Raw genomic sequence first — 20,708 nt, forward strand, 5'->3', positions numbered from 1 at the left:
TAAATATAGAAACTCAAAACACAATTGATATCAATCCCCTGGTCTTTTTTCCTCCACTTGTATGGACTTTCTGAAATTCAATTTTAAAAACTAAAAGAAAGAAATTAGTGCATAGACATTAGTGTTGCTTCTAATAGAATTTTGGTGGCCTACTTGTATCACTGAGAATAGGGTATTCAATTGGAAGTGCAGACATGAAAATTAGGGGAAAATGATGTGCAAACAATACCTGATGTAATTATAAAAACTTTATTTCTCTCTTCCTTTCATTAAATCTTTATAAGCACCATGTCATGTACTGGCAAATCTAGAACGAAGATACCGGAATGCTTTACTCAATAACGAACTGCACGCTGATGATGATTCGTTACAGCCACATGGAGCACGTGAGCAACACCACAGTTAGAAAGGTTCCCTGGAGAATCTTGTGACAACGCACAAGACAGGAATCCAGCTTTAATCTGTTCACACCTTCTATAGTCAGAACCCAAAGCTTGTGCATGTAAACATCAAAAGAAACATTTTATCACCTTGACAGTTTACAGTTTGCTAAAATGACGCTGAAAGCATAAATGCTGCTATTGTCTTCTTGACCAGTGGTTGGCCATAGGCTGAAAAGATTAATTCCTTTAAAATTTAAGTGATGCTTAAAGGCTGTTTACACTGCGCACGCTACCAGCAAGGCTTTTGAATGTGTTCAACTCTCATGTGTGATCACCAAACCATTATTTATTCACCTAATGAAATTGTGAAAAATTATACATTTTCAGCAAAATGTTTTCATCTGGTCCTATATTCAAAGACCCAATTGCCAAGGTGTTTTACATAAATTTAATTCACAAGCATGTACACAAGAGAATCACTATAAAGAACATTGCTTCCTGGTTTATGAATAAAAAGTTTATCCTCTACTTACACTAAACCATACAAAAAATAATCTACAAAAATCATTTACCATCGACTTTCGTGAAAGAAAAAGCTTCAGGGAAAAAAAATGATTGTGTGGTGGTAGTATTTTAGCCATCAAAAAAGGAATGTCAGTAACCAATAAATATAATGTGCTTTCTCCATATAGACATATTTACACTTGAGTCTTTGGCTTATGTTTTTTTCTAAAAAGAACTTTAAATGATCCAGCCATCATTGCACATTAAAAGAAAATAAGCCAGTTATATATATTTATATATTTATATAGAGATCTGCTACACTTGAAACATATAAAAAATGAATTTTACTATGAATTTGCACAGCTTTTCTTTCTTGTTCCTTTAAAGATTTAACATCTTTTATCTCAAAAAGGGAGGAAAACACCACGTGGAAAGTATTAATTCATGCAACACATGGTGGCTGCTCTACCAAAACCAGGGAGAAAAGGCGCATGTTCACTGTACAAACACCGATACGTTCTCAGTTGAATTTGGTTCTTATTAAATATAGTTTATGTGGCACGAAATGTTGATGCTTTCATACAGTAATAGAAACTAATTGAGTCCTTTTTATTAAGATACACGACTTCATAAGAAAAATACTTTTACCTCTTGAATGTAAAAGTCTCCCACCCCCCACATTAAAATCTTTCTGCGCAGGTGTGACAGTACAGCAGCTGCTGGCTCAACAGATGAACAGGTTTCTGTTTGGATGCGGAAGTCTCACCCAACTAAGAGGATTCCAGGTACTCCAAAGCCACATCATAGCAGAAACGGTACTGCTCCTGAAAGACATTAAGAAAAAAAAGACTGTTAGTAAATAATAGTTACCAAATGAAAAATCAGCACACGATCTAGATTATTCAAGAATTACAAATTATTTTTTCCATAAACAAGTTGAATATCTGGGAATACATATTTTGCATCTGAGTCTACTTAATTTCAGAGAGGAATGGTGAGGGAAATAGAGAAAGAAAAATGAATGATGAGAAAGAATCACTGATTGGCTGCCTCTTGCATGTCCCCCACTGGATATCAAGTCTGCAACCTGGGCATGTGCCCCCATGGGGAATGGAACCATGAACTCCTGGTTCATAGGTCAATGCTCACCACTGAGCCATGCTGGCCTGGCGAGGATATAATCTTATATAATAGTAGGAGCCCAGTGCACGACTCGAAATTGCGCAGCACCGCCCACCCACCTGCAGCCCTGCCTTGACACCCAAACCTGTGCACACAGAGCTCCAGTGCACCTGGCCCAGCCCCCAAACCCTCTGGCCTTCTCTGGCCGCTTCAAGCCCTGCCCTCAGTCCCCTGAGTTGCCTCGGGCTGGTCCCACCTTCTCTGACTGCCTCCCCGCTTCTACCCATCTCTGGAGCAATGCAGCGGCTCCACCCTGTCCTGTTGTGCTGTGCTCCTTCCCCTGGCCAGTGGGCCTCGGGGCACTCAGAGTGCAAGCAGTGGGTGGTGAAGGACTAGTGAGGGAAGCGCTATGGGCTCTCACCCTCCCCATCCCCAGCACGGGATGGTCCTGCCTCCTCTGGGAGCCTCCCCACTTCCACCCTGTCTCCGGAGCAAGGCCCCAGCTAATATGCTAATGACCTGGTCATTACCATTACGGTGTATCATTAGCATATTAGCATAGACTAGAGGCCTGGTACACAAATTCATGCACTGGGGGTGAAGGGGGCGGGCATCCCTCAGCCCAGCCTGTGCCCTCTTGCAGTCCAGGACCCCTCGCTCTTTGCCACCTGCCGGCTTGCTGCTCCATAGTGCTGCCACAAAGGCTCCGCAACCACTGTTGCACTTGCCAGCCGTGAGCCCGGTTTCTGGCTGAGCGGCGCTCCCCCTGTGGGAGTGCACTGACCACCAGGGGGCAGCTCCTATGTTGAGCATCTGGCCCCTGGTGGTCAGTTCATAGTGACCAGTCATTCCACCATTCAGTCGATTTGCATATTAGGTTTTTATTATATAGGATTGCCTTTTGAGTAACATTATGTAACTTTCCCCCATGTTAATAGTCCATAAAAATCTAACAGATGGATTATTTGACTATTAAATTGCATATATTTGTTTCTTCTATTATAAACAATACTACAGTGAATACATGCAAATATTCTTTCCCTTACTTAAAGATATTTTTCCTTAGCAGAAAAAAAAAAAGCCAGTCATTTCCAACTGCCACTTTACAATTCCAAATTCTTAATTTTTGTCAGTTTTTGGTTCATCAGAGTATTCAAGTAAATTTTTAAAAATGGTTAGTGGTTCTTAACATTTTTTGAGCTTATTTATATCTGAAAATGTATATCTACTGCCTTTATATCTTTAAGATAATTTTGTTAGCAATAAAATTTTTGGAGTTTAAACTGCCTTTCCTCTAGGTCCATCTATGTGTGGCTTCATTATTTATAATTTGAAAAAATTCAGAGACTGTATTACAAATTATGACTTACAATATGTAACTTATTAAAAACTTTCCAATTCAATCCCAGTAGGTAAAATTCAGGCTGAATTGGGGAATAATGTAAAACATATTATTCCTAGCAAACTTCCAGGTGTCTCCAGCAATAAACTAGGGTAATGAAAACTTTACCCAAGAGGTCTTTATCAATCCTACCCTAATTATCAAGAAGAGGTGATTTAAATTAGCCTACCAAAGAACCAAAAAGTGCTTGAAGCAGTTGTGTCTTTTTAGTCAGTCTCTGACAATTTGTTTTACACTCTAAATGTCCTTACCAAACGTGTCAGTACAAGTCAATAGCACATTGAACTCATAATTAACCCCGATGAAACACAAATCAGAGGGTGGGGAGTTCTGTCAGGATTCACGGGACATAAATTAAAGGTAAAGAGTAACTCTTTGGAGGCTTAAGAATGGCAGAGTTTAACCATAGAATTTTTTTCTTAAGGTAATGGTGCAAAAATCAAAGTGAAATTTGGAGGTAAAAGTTGAATTCTGAGGCCAGAGGTGATGATTTTAAGAAGACTTGATCTGGGAGATAGAGGCAGAGTTTACATCAAGAAATCCTCAGACTGCAAGTAGTTTAAAGACATAACCACTACTCATCTGCTTTTTAAGATGGCCTCAGAGTTCTACCTCAAAATGCCCTCAAATCCATCCCCTACTGACAACGCCCTAGTCAAAACCAACATCACCTTGTTTGGACAACTGCAATAACTTTAGGGATGAAGTGGACTGAATGGGGTGGGAGGACTTATAGAAGGGAGAAGCCTGTTATCTTTCTTGAAACTGAAAGAGTATGCATGTAAATCTTCAGATTTTGTCTCAGAAGCCATGCCCTGCCTGTGTGAACGATCCATGTGCAGGAAGTGGTGAAAATACTTAAGAGTTTATTGAATTGCTCATTTTAGTTATCTGATCATCTTGATAAATGTAGAGCAAGCAACAGTGACGCCTAGGTTTTTCTGGTTTACTTTTCTGTGAGCATAAACTACACAGCTGCTCCTGACTTCATCCCACCATGCACATATGTGTAACCCACAGACATCTCTCTTTAGAGGAGAAATGTGCTAGAGAAGTTTAACTATCTTAGTTTCATACAGCTTCACCCAGATACACTCCCACATACACATACCTATCTGCTTGTATTTTGTAAACTAAGTTCTGCTTTTATGAACTCTGGCCAAGTCAGGTAAAAGCTGGTGAAAGCTGAAAATTGTCAATGATGACAGTTAAAAAAAATGTATAACTTGATTAGAAATGAAGAATTATAAATAATGACTAAAATAAATTTCAGTTGTCCTTTAAAAACATTGGGTGACTAAATTGCTGAAGGAATTTACAAGTATATCCCTCAGATTAATTTTATCAGTTACTCAATATGCTTCAAGAAATAAAAATAATAAGAATAAAGCCTAGATAGCAGGTTTGTTCTTATGATAGAACCACTTATCAAACTTTATTGTAGCAAATACTTATTGCCCATAACAGAAAAAGAAATTCTATACATTTTCAAATTTAGTGAAAATAGTTTTCTTCATCATTAGCAGTTTATGAGATATGTGATTAAGTGATCAGGGTAGACAAGGATGCTCAATAATTCATCAATTAGGCAGGAAAGTCCCCACTGACTCATTTACACATCTGATTCCCTGTGTGCGTACAAAATCAAATCCCAAGTAGGTAAATAACTGACTAATGTCTACGCTCCCTTCTACCTCTAGGACTCTGACTCACCGGGGCTTCCACCATGTTGGGCTTGCTGTTCCTTAGTGTCTTCACCGCATGGAACACATCGACAACGTTCTGCCGTTTCACCATTTCGACCACAATGCCTATAGCACAGAACATGCCACTTCGCCCGCCACCATTTCTAAAACCGAAGAAAGCAAACGCATGTTAGTCTGAGGTTTTGGGTGACGATAGGTGACACAAAGATATATGTTTGGAAAAGAAAATATTATCTTTAAAATTTTTTTCATTTGGGTCTTAATTTTGCTTCATATGTGTGTACGTATGTGTACAGGGCAGAGAAAAAGGACCCTTGAGGAAGATGACAGCTCAGTAGTTTGTGCTTTGAAATATGCTATAGGCATAAACTGCCAACCTAGATACGCTGAGATTTTGATAGATCTGCAAACTGTATAAATCAGGAAAAGTGGTTTAAAAGAGTATTCAAAATAGTTTAAATCACTATAATCAAGTTCTAAAAACATCTGAAAATTAAAGTCAGTAGTTAATTATGGAATTATGGTACAGAAATATCTATGGAGTTATGTGAGATGTGAGTTATGCAGCATGGAACACGTGGAGGCTAGTGAGGAAATGGGCACCGAGCTCCCTGGCCAGGCTAGCTGCGTACTCACAGGCAGTGGATGATCGTCCGGCCTTCCCCTTCCTCGCATTCCTCCTGCCATTTTTCCACCTGCAGGATCAGTTTCAAAAATGATCGTTTGGAGCCTGGCACTTCTCGATGAGAAGCCCACCCTAGATACTGAAACTGCTGCACCATCAGATACCCTTCCTGTGGCTGTGGAGAAAAAAAAATATTGTTATGTAAGTAGGGGCTAGAAATTGTACTAAAAAGCAATAGGTTCATATCAATTGACACCATGATATAAATGACATTTACATTGGAGTCTATAAGTCATAAATACGTACATGCCCATGCAGAAGCATTCTAAGTTACAGAAGCAAAAAACATGAGAATTATTCTTCATATAAGCTTCTCCCTCATACCTTTAATCCAACAATCTATAATAATGAAAACATGCTAATTAGACTGGGTGTCCTTCCTTCCAGACAAAGCCGCAGTGGGCGGGGGAGGGTGAGGGGGGAAGGGAGGAGGTGGCCACAGCAGAGGCCACGGGCAGGGGCCGGGGCCATGGCCCTTGTACCAATTTTGTGCATTGGGCCTCTAGTCAATTTCAATGTTTATACTTCTTAAATAACCTTCGAAGTTATCTCTTCTTTATCACCAATGACATCACTGCACTACCAATCACAGGCTATGATGAATAGCTCCTCCTGGATCTCCCTGAATGAACTGTGATCTCCTTCCAAATCATTCTTACTGCAGGCAACATGATTATTTTGCAATGCAAATTTGATCTTGCCATTTTTTTTTGCTTTAGTGGCTTCCAAATGATCTTATCATATAATTCAAATTACTGTCATGACTTAAAAATCCTATGCAACCTGGCTCCACCATCTTTCTCAACCTTCTCTTCACTTTAATACACTATTCAAGTGCCAGACACATTAACCTTCTTTTAATTCATTTACCAAGTAATTTCTTGCTGTTGGGGCTTTGAACATACATTTGCTTGTGTCCTGAACATTTCCTTCTTGCTTGCCCTTCTCAATTCCAAAGAGTGATCAACTTGTCTTGGGTTTGCCAAGGACTTTTCAGATCTCTGCTCTAACACTCATGTGTACCCCAAACCTCTCCATCCTGTGTAAACCCGCATAGTTGGTTATCCCACCCGTGAATAGCTTCTACTGATTCTTCAAATTTTGGCTTAACCACCACTGTCTCAAAGAAATCTCTGATCACCCAGCTATGTCAGGTCACACAAACACTGTGTATTTCTGTACTCTATAAAATGACTCATATTTGTAAATGAATGATTACTTAAATTAGTTTTTTAATGTTTGTCTTCCCTGATAAAATATTAATTCTTTAAAGATAAGGAAACTTCTCCCTTTTTTCCCTAAACTCTGTACCATTCACACTTAGCAAAATAATTTTAAAAAAAGAGTATTGTTGAATGAATGAATCAAAACCTCAAATAAAAATTGTAAGTAAGAATATGGAATGCATGAGTAAGCCATAGCATATGGAATCAGATCTGAAGCTCCATCAGGCAAGGGCTCATGTATTTTTTGGTAAGATGAGAACCTACCTAGTACAATACTAACTTCTTGTTGGTGCATACTAAGTATTTGATGAAGTGAGTGACATTAAATAATGAGATAGAAAACAGAAAAAAATTCCTGCACTAATAAGGACCAGAACACCCAATACAGAGGAAAATAAACAAATAAATATGCTGACAAAAAGTGTAACACATTTCAATTCCTGTTCCTGGCATATTTTTCATATAAACAGTTCAATTAACAGACAAGTCTTACTTTCTTAGTTTAGCGGCTATGGTTTCTCAACAAAAATATTACTAGAACCATAATGTAACAGATGTGCAGACATAATGAGACTTCATTTAAATTAACATCTAAGATATGCATGAATATTATGACAGAATTGAAGTTATCTTTTTCTCCACTAAAATGAGCAATAGAATCGGGTAAAATTTTATCCTCTATTGTTATATACATATAGACTTATTAACTAGAAAGGCATATAGCCATTTTGATATAAAAAGCACTTTATTATGACAATCCTAATCACACAATTAAATTAAGAGACATGCAGAGAGCTGCTGCTAAAGAGTAATTTTTAAAAACAGAGTAATTTCATAGAAGTTACTAATGTTTTCTTTTCAAATTCTGCTTATTTGATTACATAATCTAAACAGTTTTTTATTAACATTTCTTGTTTTTAATTGGCCTTTTAGCAAAAAGCACATGAGGAGGACTCTTCAGGGTCACAGTTGCTACTTTGCTCTTAGAAAGGGCACAGCGATAGCACTGGTTCTATCTACCTATAGATCTTGGCAGAGTAAATGTTGGGATGTTTAGAAAGATGCAATTGTAAGTGGGAGGAGAATCAATGACATCTGTGAGTTACCCTTTCCTTCATGCTGGTTTCTCCCTAATACACAGGACTTGGAATAGTGACGTGGAACCCTTCTCTAATGGCTCATCCAACATAGCCTTTCCTCCCGAGGAGAGCTTCTTCTCTGTCATCATTATTCTTATGTCATTATTTTCTTAACTGCATGGCTTTTCTGAGCTGGATGTCAATCCTAATCAAACATGCAGTCAACCCAGCAATACAGCCACATGTGCTGAGGAGCCAGGCAGACAATCAGACTCAAGCCAGTGCATCTGAATCTAGATTTTTCAGGTGGTATACATTAGTCCAGGAGTTGACCAGAAAACTTAGCTTCCAGCATTTCTGCTTTCCTGCTTTTAGAGTGCCTTTTGCTCTAGTATTAAGGTATAAGATGATTACTAGACTTGGGACTGATTAATTCTACTCATGTTGTGTGAGCGGAACTGTACCCCATCATGGTTATGCTCTACCTACTCTGGACCAGCTCAGTTAGATGGTTAAACAATGACTTACTCTTGTTAGATTGCATATCCTAAAAATCCGGTTTATCACATCACAATCCATTGAACAAGACATACATTCCACTTGGATAGGACCATAGCGCAGCATCCCTTCTTCTGGCCAGTACTGAGGGCAGCCCTAGATGATGAATGTTTTGAAAGAAAAAGAGTATCGTTTTTTTTTCTAATTAGTATGATATAAAGCATTTTATTATTATGTTATTAAGTTGTTTATAAATAAACAAAAGCAATCCATAGCCACTGACCTGGGACAAGTCGACTTCATTTAACATCACAATAGAAGTACAGCCATAATCATATACTAATCTCCAGAAGTCCTTCACAGTGTTTGGCAGAGGGTATTGTGTGACGATGAAAGCAGCTGGTTGCCTGTAGCTCTGTGAAGAAACAGGGTAGATGGAGAAACATAAGGACTTAAAATGCACCATCAGTTGTACAAGCAGATTCAACAAACTTCAACATAGCACCAGTAAGATATAATAGCTTTACACGGAATGGAGCCAGACTGTGGTACAAGGCATGGAACATCAGATCTGAACCACTGGAAAGTACTGAAACTAGTAACTAGTCAATCTGATGGCAAAACTTTGATGTCTCAACAGCAAATCAAGTCAAATAATTCAATTTTTACTTTATTGAGAAAGGTAAATATAGGACAAAGAGAGAAGAAGAAACTAAAGAACTTCTTGAGATTAAGATCCTCCATGAGGTACTAATATCAGGCTGTTTCAGGCTTCCAAAGGTAATCCAAAAGCCTGATGGCATAGTAGGCACAACATTCCCTGTACACACACACCTCTCTATCAATCATCTATATCAACTCTAATATAAGTAACAGTTTGGTTCTCCTCCACTCCAAATAAGAAAAACCACATATGCCTCAAACTCACGTGCTCTTACATTATAGGGATATTATGAGCACATTATGTACATCTTATGGATAATCTACTTCCCTTAGTTTTCTGGGTATTTTTAATGTATATCAATACACACAAACATAGTTTTAAACCTTTAAGTACCAAATCATGCCAAGTACAAAGGAGCAAAACCAATAAACTTCTTTGCTCCACCTAAGAGGGAATGGGTCCTCATTTCCCAAGTGACCCTTCATTGGAACACAATACATTATCTCTTTCCAGAAAGAGGGGGTAGTAAAGGCAATGCACATCTGGCCTGGGCAATCTCTTGTTCTGCAGATTGATGTCCTACACTAAAACAGAAATATCTATTTCTCTGTAATAACTTAAACTAATGATTTGTAAAAAAATACCCAACAACCTCGATAGATTTTAATGCTGATAAAAACTGTCAGTGATCTACTAACTCATTTATATCATACTACTTTTTAAAGTCCTTAAAATGTCTTAACATGAGTGTAGAATCTGATCCTTGAACTTCATTGATCCTACCATCATTTGGGAAATGCTGCTAGCCATGGTATTTCACTCTAGGAAGAATTGCAGGATAAATGTGAGTAGACAGTAATTTACCTGTCTGCTTCTAAATGACCTCAACAGCTCACAAAATTCCACCTGTAGCCTCCTAAGAAAGTATGAAGTCTCATGAGAAAGGATGAGAAGAAAGTAGCAAGCTTTCCTTCCAATGAAATCCCTGCTCCATGGAAAGTAAGCCAAAGGAGGCTTATAAAGATTTACTCTTTTTTTTTTTTTTAAATGACAGGGGAGGAGAGATGGATAAGGAAGAGATGATATGGGAGACTGAAGATTTCTTATTTCTTTAATGGGTGTATATCACTAATTATGAGGATGGAGGGGGAAGGAAAGGAGGCAGTGTTGACCAACCTCTTCTTATAAGCCAAATCGAATCTTACTTTTCTGAAGCCCCAACTATACTACTAAATCCACAGGGTAGTTTCTACTATGAAATATATTTGTTCAATAAAAGGAAATTATGCAGAGAGTGGGAACAGATAGAGTACAAGGTTCAGTCCTCATATTAACTAGAAAACAACCTGGAAATCAAGAAAAATTTGACAGAGATGCCAAAGACAAAATTGAAAGATATCAATATTTTTCCTTCTTCCCTTTTTGACACATCGCTTTTTCATTCCAAATCTAGACTCAGAAGCGAAAGGTCTTGAATGTTTTCTCTCTGTACTTAGTATATTTGCCTTTCCAGACAATTAGAAGGAGAAGTGGTACTATGAGAATCCAATGTGATTTCAGTGAAAATAATTAATGGCTAGGCAAAACTCTGGTCATAGCAAGGATGGGAACTTTCCATTTGAGCTTGCCTTTAGACTGTTCTGCTCTACAGCATTAAAAAAAACCAGAGAAACTGGCTAAAAGACTAGTGTTGGAAGGAGAATGTGGATTTTTCTAAGTCCATAATCTGAAGCTAATTTTGAAAAACACAATAGAGTAACAACTTAGAAAGTTTCATTCTTAGTCACAAAGAAAAGACCTTTGACATCTAATTTCTGGTTGCTATGGTTCCAAAGGCTTAAAGGCAAAAACTAGAAATGTTTACAAAAGAAGGTGACAAACCGTTGAAAAGGATTCTGAACCTTGAGATCCTTCTTGCTTTTTCCAAGGTAACCAAAGCAAGGTGGCTAAGGACATAATTTAAAACTCTCTTTCCATGTTGATCTGTCTATGGGATGGTAACATGCTGAGCACCTGTTTTTCAATCTACAGCGTATGAAGATTGGTGGCGGGCATGTCAGTTCTCTCATTATGATAGATGCATTAACCTGGTATCTTCCCTAGTTACTTATAGCCTGTATTAACTCATGCCAATAAAACAAGTTCTAAATTATTGGACCATTAAATGTCAAAAATACAATTTTCCCAATTTAATAGAACATCAGAAAGCTAGGGCATTCTGTGAGTTTTAAAATTCCTTCCTAACTGTATTTAAAATAGATAAGCATGATCTTTTCTGCAAATAATTAAGATTAAAAAAAATCTCACCTAAAGATATTTCCTGTTCAGCATATAATAATTGATAATCAAGATCCAAATTTACAATAACACCTCAAACTTACAATTCCTAAGAATCCCTGTAGGGGAAATTCAAAATCATTCTCAAAAAATTTTGTATTGCAATGAAAGTTTCCAATTTTCCTTTACAGGCCATTTTAAGTTTCCTGAAAAGAAAACTAGCCAGTGTTCAATGTATTATGTAGCTTTTCATGACACTTTACACTAACAAAGAGAGCAGTCTCTTACATCCATAAGAGCAGCATTGATGTAGTTACTACTCTCGCCATCAATTGTAATTAGAAAAGGCAGACATCTGTCAGGTGGCAGCATGTCCATGAAACGGTTCTTGTCATGGTTCCTTGGCAGGCATGCTATGCTGCAGTCTTCGGCTTGTAGTCGAGGGGTGACTGAATTCAAGGTCTAAAAAAAAGGGAGCCCAGGTTAAAAGACAGCGACCCATTTAAATAGCACAATACAGATTCATCAAGTATTTAGGAGGCCAAGTAGAAAATGAAGGATTCGCACAAGGTATATATGAACTGTACAATGTGCCTTTCCTTAAAAGGAAAAGGGAAGCTAAACAACACAGCTACCTGCATAATGCCCAACCAAATATAGTGCAATCAGAGTGTCCTATGATAATGACCCATCACCCAAGTTGGAAACTATCATTTCTAAGAACATGTGGCATGCCATATTTAAAGATAGACTGAGGTAAGCTGGCAAGAGCACTGGGTAAAGAATCAAAGTATTAAGATTCTAGAGGCACTTCATAGTCACACACCTTCATGGATGTTTTAAGGGCAGTGTAAACATTTGGTGTATTTTAGAAACAAATGTTTGGCACAAACTTTAGCTATTATTATTAATGTGTTTGGTCCCAAATTTTGAGTGACACAGAAGGCCAAAATGCTTTAGACTGGAAAAATATAAAGGTTATTAATATATAAAAGTCACCACTAAATTTGACTTTTATGATATCTTTTTCCCATACTCTTCCCTGAGTCTGAACTCATTTGCTTTTCATGATGCAGCAGATACAAGCTCATTAATACAAAAGTGACTGCACAATATGCATACTGACAGAGAAAGGTATTATGCTTAAAATCAGGTCAAAGGTTTTAAATTAGACTTGAAAGACCTCCCTTAGAAGAATTAATAATACCCAGAACAAGTTGAAATAAGTTGCTCATAAAAGAGGACCTAGAAATAGCAAATACCTGGAATTCGTCTTTGAGATGTGAAGAATTAGTCTGGGAATCTATTCTAATCATATCAAAATATGCAGCTTTAAATTCACAGACAGGTATGGCAGTTTCTCCACATAAGCAGGCTTCTAAAATGGCATCATGAATAAAAATGTACTGCTCCTATTAAAAGAAAGAAAATGAAAATCTTCATATCATTTTAATAAAACTTATCTGTCATCAAAGATAGAGAATTCAGAGAACTTTCTCTACATGGAAATATGAACAAAAACACCAATATTAATAAAAATACCAATCAATATTAGCTTGATGAGCTACTCTTGATTCTATGTAAAAGACATTGGTGCATTGTTTGAAAAATGTTGGAAGTGTAAAAAAGAAACCCACTAGAGGTAAACCAACAATCAACATACCTCTGTCTGGACCATATTGATACGACGAGATCTTAAGGCTTTGACACAGTTGTAGATGTCAACCACGCCCTCTCTTTCAGCCATGTCCAGCATGATATCAATCACAATGTAACAGCCAGTTCGCCCAGCACCAGCACTGCAAAAAATTAAACAAATCTAAAGAATTGCAGGAGCATGTCTATGCAACCTTAAATAAAGATCCTTTTGGCTTTCAGATAGGTGGAATCAAAGTAATTCCACAGAGCACAAGACATAATTTGTACATATTGTATAAACAATTATTAATGTATAAAAAAACTTCATGTAGAATATATAGTTTGGTATAAACAACATTGAAATAAGAGTTTCAAATGAGATGACATAACTTTGTGAATCAAATTATTTTTATAAATCATTATATTGAAAATAATGTACATACTTTGTTCAAATTCCATAGCTCTCTTATGTAGTCTTCATGTTATGAAAACCAAATACATATAATTTCAAATTCATAGAATTGACCCAGAAGGATTCACACTTTAACATTTAACCCCACAGTATATAATTTAATACTCATGTGAGTCTTCTAGCAAAATGCAAGACTGCTGGTTCTCTTAGTCAAACAGACTCTTGTAAATTCCAAGGCTAAGGAACATTAATTCCAAAGCTTTTCAATGAGAAATCTGAGAAGCTACAATGCAGGGTAAATGCTAATGGTGAGGGTGGGAAAAATGGTGCTTATCAATGGGAAGTAGACCAATAGTAGAAAGACTCTTTTGAATGGAAATCTGAAGGAAAATAAAAATGAATTGTTGCAGTATAATTCTTATCAGATGACTATAAGATAGTCACTACCTTAAGGTATTTAATTCAATACTTGAAGTCATAATATACTGTTGATAATTTTGCCCCTTAGGATTGCTTCTCCAATTTTATATATAGAAGTCAATAGAGCAAACAAGATATATTGGGATTTTTTTTTTGAGGGGGAGAAATTCCCCTTGTAATCTGCTTCCTTTTCCATAAATTCAGAGATACCTGAGTTTAAGTAGAAAAATGACATTTATGTTTCAAGAGAGTATCTAAGAATCTTGGGGCACTTCTGAAGCAAATAAATGACAGGAAAATAAACCCCTATTATAAGTCAAAACAACCCTGAATTAAAAACCTTTAATTTCATTTTCTAAATGCATGGATAGACCATTAACATTATCTCTTTGTTGTCCAGATTTAATCACTTCTCTTAAACTCACTGTTCTATAAGGAATTTAAGTAAAAGATATTGTGAACATCTCTATTCCCTTTTTTCCCCTCTTTTCTTTATCTCTCTCTTTTTTTCTTCTTTTGCCTACTGTCTCTCAATCACTGTTCCCAGGGTTTGAGACAGAAAAGTAATTGAAGAATACATCATATTTCTTTAGGAGGACTGAATTAAGATTGTTTATTTTCCAGGGTACATAGTATCTAATACTTAGGGGCTGACTTTTATTTTATTCTCTGTGGGGTTTTCCCCCTTTTATTCATGACCATTTAAATTCTGAATAGGCTGGATTTTCAGAAAGAAAAAAAATGCTTTAGTACAAATTATTGGGTAGCGTGGAGGAGATAGTATGTGAGAATGGTGTGTAGCATTTAGAAAAAGCCTTTCAGATTCAGTATTCTTCTGTTCCCATCTCAAAATGAGGCCATGTAATTTGCTTTTAGTGCCACACAGTGCTTGTTTTAAGAGAAGTTTCTAATCAGAAGAAAGTCTGGATATAATGTTCACATTTTTCCAGCATATATTTCCTGGATTTCACTGATGTAGTTTTCAAGGTCCTCTGATGGATTTTTTTTTTTTTAAATTCTTAAATAGCTGTGTTATAGCACAAATTCTTGCATTTTAGGCCATTTACTAACTTTGTATGTCTCAAATTTAGTTTTAAAAGCTGGGATTCTATTGGGAATTTACTAGGTTGGCAAGAAATCTCTATTTCAACCTGCCATTCTATACAATATGGGATTTGCAAAAGCAATAAAAGAACCCCCCAAACACAGATGTTGCCACTAAAAAGCAATTTCTACACTCATAATTGTGGACAGCACTATACACATTAGGCTGACTGTATTTATTTCTTAAATTTCTATTTTATATCCTCCTTATGGCTTTTATTTCCTTGCTATTTTACCTTATCTGTAATACATGCAAGCGGGCCCTTCGTAAGCATGCATTCGTTTTTGTGCTTCAAGCCTTATCTTGATACTTTTACAAAAGCTGGCTGTACACAGTCCATCCCATTTGGACCATCACTCACCTGCAATGCACAACGATGGGGCCAGCACTGGGAGGGTTGGAGAACTTGACTCGCCGGATAAAGGAAAGCAGCCCTGTCGCATGGTAGGGCACTCCATGGTCAGGCCAGCCGGTGAAATGGAACTGCTTAACTTCACGAATCTCATTGTACCCCCTCTGTGCAAACATGGGAAGCAGTGTTTTCAGATGGCCCCAAATAAAGTCATAAAACACAGTCCTGAGTACTAGACCAGATAGACAATGAAAAAAAAAAAATGAAAAATGTACCAGGATCATGCTTTTTCTGAAAAAGGATGCTGGCCTGACATGGCCCAGGAGCTTACATTTATTGTCAGACAACTGCCAAAGAAAGAAAATTAGAAGTCTTGCTCAGTTTTATAAGTCTGGGTAAATTTTATTTACTCTGACAGTTTGTTCCTTCCTGGGAATGACAACACATAAAATTAGGGGAAAAGGAAGAAATGGAAAAGCGAAAATGCTGCCCTATTGGCCCAAAGCACTGAGTACTCAAGTAGTTTATAAAAGCAACTTTCTAGCTTCTCGCACCTCACAAAGAGATTGTACTGCCTTGCTTATCCATGTTGAAAATGGTTTTGAAGCGTAGCATGTAGAGATTTTCCAGGACAGTGCTACTCTAGATTGGTTTATAAAAATATACAGACAGCTAAACTATTCTTTGGGCAGCCTATTTTTCTTAACCCTGTGAAATAATTCAGCACACAGAGTATTATTTATAGTAACAAAAATACAAAATGAAAGAGGTGAAGCATCCATTGTTGGGCCTCCTATTGGGTTAATTTAAGAGAAGCCTTTAAATGCACATTTCAAAGCTTTCCCTTCTTTTTTGTTAGAAGAAGCCTGTAGATAGTGGTAGCACCGGTTAGAAAGCACAGATGCAGTGCTCCAGAATTTATTTTTCAGAACCCACATTTGTAGCAAAAAACCAAAAACTAAAAAACCCAAAAAACCCACTATAACCTATACAATTCCAACTCTATTGTGAGCTTATCTGTGAAATCTCATCTCAGTTGTTCAGACAGAATAGGTAGAAAAATTGCATGAAATAAATGAAACAAATTAAGAAAGCTTATTTTTAGATTCTATCCTATGTGCACCAATATCACCCAAACCTTGGAAGTCAGTTGTCATGTCATATTATTCTTTTTAATTCCAATTCCTAGTACAAGACCCTGCAGAAAGCAGGGCTCAACAAGTAATTATAATAGCAACAATAATAAACATCACCATGGAGGCATACAAATGGAAAACCTCTTTCATTACGCCTTTCAAAGTCAACTCTAGTGAAAAAGGTCATAAATTGTTCTAAGACCTGATTTTTGATATTGATTCACCTTCTCTACATTAACCCTCTTACTGGAGTTGCTACAAGGACCTTGCTCTTTTTAGTACATTTTAATAACATTTTTTAATGTCTATTCAGTTTTTTATATTATTAACATAAAAGCTAGAATTTATGGATAATTATCTTGAATTGGTCACCTAAATAAATGATTATTGACTCAATTTAAAAATTTTATCTCTAGTTTTCTTGGTATAAAATAATTTCATTTAAAAATAATTTTGTTCTTCTAATAGTAATGCAGTTTATTCCTTTTGTCTTATATCATTTGATAGATGTTGAATACCAGTGAGAATGATTATCCATATCACATTCCTGATTATAACTGAAATTCCTTTAATTTTCACTTCTTAACACCCATGCTGCTATTGTTGAATCACCTTTATCATGTTTAGGGACTCTCCTTATTTTCCTAATATGAGTATTATTATAAATGTTTAAATCAAAATAAGTGCACTACAATGTTTATTGATAAAATCACATGGTTTTGTTCCTTTAAAACACTGACATAATGAAATATCCTACCACAGATGTAACATCTTTGTATTCTTAGAAAAAATCACAATGAATCATGTTATGATCTTTTCTTAATTTACTTCAGTATTCAAATTTTAAATATTTTGTTTTGAAGTTTTTTTTACAGCATGTTCTTGAATGTAATTGATTTGCAATGTGTGTGCACGCACACTTGACAGAGGGAGAGAGATTGAGATAAAAAAAAAACAGACAGAGAGAGAAGCGCTTCTTCATCTGGTTCTGTTATCACAGTTATGCAACTTTTTAAAAATATAGCTGTTCTTCTATAGCCTAAATAGTTTGATTAATATAGATAGGCATTAGCAATTCCCTAAAGATTAAAGAAACCTCAACTATGAAATCATAGTGCAAATTTAGTGGTAAATTTTAACAATCACTTTATTTTCTTCTATTATCTGTTCAGGTTTCTAACTCTTTTGGGGTCAAATGTAGGAAGTTACTATTTGCTAGAATAGCAGTGTATATGTTGTTCTGTATAATGCTACTTTTCATTTAATACTTCCCCCAATTATTTTTAATGTTGGTAAAATACTTATAAAGATCATTTGCAAACAAATGCTATTTGTAGATCATACATGTATAATAATGTAGCTATCTTTCTATTGGTGGACATTTATAGGCATCTATAATATTCCAAGACTATAAACAAAGTCATTATGATAGATTCCTTATGATAGATTCATGGAAGAAAAATTCCTGGTCAAAGGACACCAATATTTTAAAGCTCTGTAGATGTACAAAGGCATATATGCAACACTGGTATCTGCAGCAATGTAATTCATTACTTCTATATCCCATGTCATTGTCCTTACACCGGCCATGCTGCTTTAGTCTTTCTGATCCTATTAAAAATAAAAGTCAGATCATGTTACTCCTGGGCTCATAACCCTTCAATGGCGTCCAACCTTCTTTTAATACAAGCGAAAACCCTAATGGCTCACAAGGTTTCACTTATTTGGCTCTGTGATTTCTATGACTTCATCTCATATTTCTTTCTCAACTCTGAACACCCTCAACTCCTGGCTGTTACTCATTGTGATAGTGATCCTCATGCCTCAGGGTCTATGAAATGAATCTTCCCTCCATCAGAAATATTCTTCCTTGGGTTAACCCGGGATATAGTAGTTAAATCCCTCCCTCCCTCATTTCACACAGGCCATTATTTATATGTCATTTTCTCAATGAGTCCTTTACTCATCATCCTTCTCCTACCTCAGCAATATTCTCTATTTCCATTCCCAACATTATTTTTCTCTGTAGTACTTTTCATAATATATGATGTATTTGAATATTTACTAATGTTTACTGCTTGTATCCCTTAACAGATTATAAGCTCCCACAAGAACAGGGATTAATGTGTCCCCAGGTTTATAAACATGCCTCGCACACGGTATGCTCTCAAATAAATATCTGTGAAATAAATGAATAAAATGAATGGATTTGTAGAATCAACAAAACATATCTCGACAGAAATTTTTAGAGAAAATTTAAGTTTCAGTATACATATTTTTTTTTAAATAGAACTTTAGAGTACTTACCCTTTCCAGGGTGAAAGTCCTAACTACATATTCAGCAAGTGGTTCCATTTCTACACACGTTACTTTGAAGTCACCATAAACTTCAGTATCATCAGGCCAATACTTATAGCACTTAACCTAAATGACAAAAAAATGACATAGGTGAACCTGAATACCTAATACATGAACCAAGATCATTTAATTTCAGTGATTACTCTTCACCTCACAGTTAATATACAGCTTTAAAAAAATCTATAAATGAGACAAGAATGTTCCACATTAAATAGACTTTATGCAATCTCATAAAAATATACAAGCCTAATAATGCAATTAGATTTTAGTATATAATCAAAGCTTATTTTATTACTAATGGAGAAATTCAGTAATTTCTCAGCCATCAAAGGTTTGCTTAGGGGAGCACTAATTTGATATGCTATCCCTGTAATTTTTTAAGAAATAAAATGATAGTATATGTTAAGTTTATTATGTTTTGCTATTCAAGTTATACTCATGTTTTATGACACAGAAAAAAACACACACCACAAAACAAATATATATATTTTTCTTACCCGGCCAACCTCAACTAAATTTGTAACCATCACAATGCAGGCAGACTGTTCTTGCCAGATCATTCTCCAGAAATCATACACTGTTTCATGAACTGGGCCTATTAAAAAATTAATTTGAATATTACATTATCAGAGAAATTTTGTAATCAATAATAAATTTAGAAGAAAATGTCACTGAAAGTATTTAAAATTCCGTTCCCATCTACAATCATGCTACGGGCAAAAACACAGGCCTATACCAGTTTGATTTTAGATTTGCTTTCTATAATTTCCAGTGCAGAAGCTATCACTCATTCCTAGGATATTGATATCCAAGTTACTTTAATGCATCTTCAAATACCTGTGAAAACAGGATTATGCTACTATCAACCAAACAGTACATATGACCAATTACATATATGCACATCATTTATACACAGTGCATGTTTGCAGTTAATGAAGAAATTTCATACATAGAGTATCTTCTGCAAACTGTGAAAGCTCCTACTGGGCTCTACTCATTACCATGAAACTAGAATAATGTTCACCATAAATGAGTTTTCTAACTTTAAAAGGTTTATATCTAATTAAACTGAATTACTCCAACATATGTGAAAGCAATTAAAAAAACATACCCTCTGGCAAAGAGCAATGCAACTTTTGTTTTACTTTTCTCTTTTATACAATAGACGTTCAAGTTTCTCTCCTCATGACCAATGCTCAATTTGGAGAGACTGAAGGTGTTTTTGTTTTTGAGGTTAGAATACTTTTACTCCCCAATGTGCCACTGTAACAAGTTTTTTTCTATTTTTTTCTTACTTTTCACAAAGAATAAACTTGAAAAAGTTCCCTTTAGCCCTTTGTTTTGTCTCAGTCTCAACTTGTAAAAAACAAAACAAAACAAAACAAAAAACAACTGCTGGAAGGTAGTCTAACATCTCATTATAAAAATATTGGTCTGGGGTACTATTACATTCCAGGCTGACAGGCTGCTACAAGAAAATGGGCTCCTTAAATGAGATGAGACTTCCCTTGCTTTCATCAAAAGTAAGAAATTCCTCTACCCAGCACTACTGACTAGAGCTCTGGGACATCAGGATACCAAGAACCAAATCACAAAAACTACCAGCAGCTTGTCTTTTACTTGCAATAAAAAATAAATCAAAGTTAATATATATTTTATACAGATAAAACAGCTTGCATTATACAAATGAATAAAGAGCAGTGTTATTCAGAAGGAATGTTGTTGTGGTTTTCTTCAGCCA

The 20,708-nt window shown here is 36.0% G+C and overlaps 1 protein-coding gene across 7 annotated transcripts in view; it reads right to left on the bottom strand.

The window, feature by feature from the left end:
• Positions 1-230: 230 nt before the first annotated feature.
• PTPRK (protein tyrosine phosphatase receptor type K) overlaps positions 231-20,708 on the bottom strand; it is a 480,914-nt gene continuing 460,436 nt past the window's right edge. For all 7 annotated transcript variants that reach the window (XM_070417651.1, XM_070417653.1, XM_070417650.1 and 4 more), the window contains 11 exons: positions 19,465-19,562; positions 18,917-19,033; positions 15,483-15,637; positions 13,210-13,345; positions 12,809-12,958; positions 11,835-12,008; positions 8,889-9,020; positions 8,636-8,761; positions 5,754-5,917; positions 5,125-5,260; positions 231-1,711 (listed from right to left, as the gene is read on the bottom strand). In XM_070417651.1, coding sequence (XP_070273752.1) covers positions 1,658-1,711; positions 5,125-5,260; positions 5,754-5,917; positions 8,636-8,761; positions 8,889-9,020; positions 11,835-12,008; positions 12,809-12,958; positions 13,210-13,345; positions 15,483-15,637; positions 18,917-19,033; positions 19,465-19,562 — 1,442 coding nt within the window. In that variant the 3' untranslated portion in view covers positions 231-1,657. The remainder of the gene's footprint in view (positions 1,712-5,124; positions 5,261-5,753; positions 5,918-8,635; positions 8,762-8,888; positions 9,021-11,834; positions 12,009-12,808; positions 12,959-13,209; positions 13,346-15,482; positions 15,638-18,916; positions 19,034-19,464; positions 19,563-20,708) is intronic.

Source organism: Myotis yumanensis, unplaced genomic scaffold, assembly GCF_028538775.1.
Source record: "Myotis yumanensis isolate MYYU_CA2020_CCGP unplaced genomic scaffold, mMyoYum1.0.hap1 SCAF_6, whole genome shotgun sequence".
Taxonomy (NCBI): domain Eukaryota; kingdom Metazoa; phylum Chordata; class Mammalia; order Chiroptera; family Vespertilionidae; genus Myotis; species Myotis yumanensis.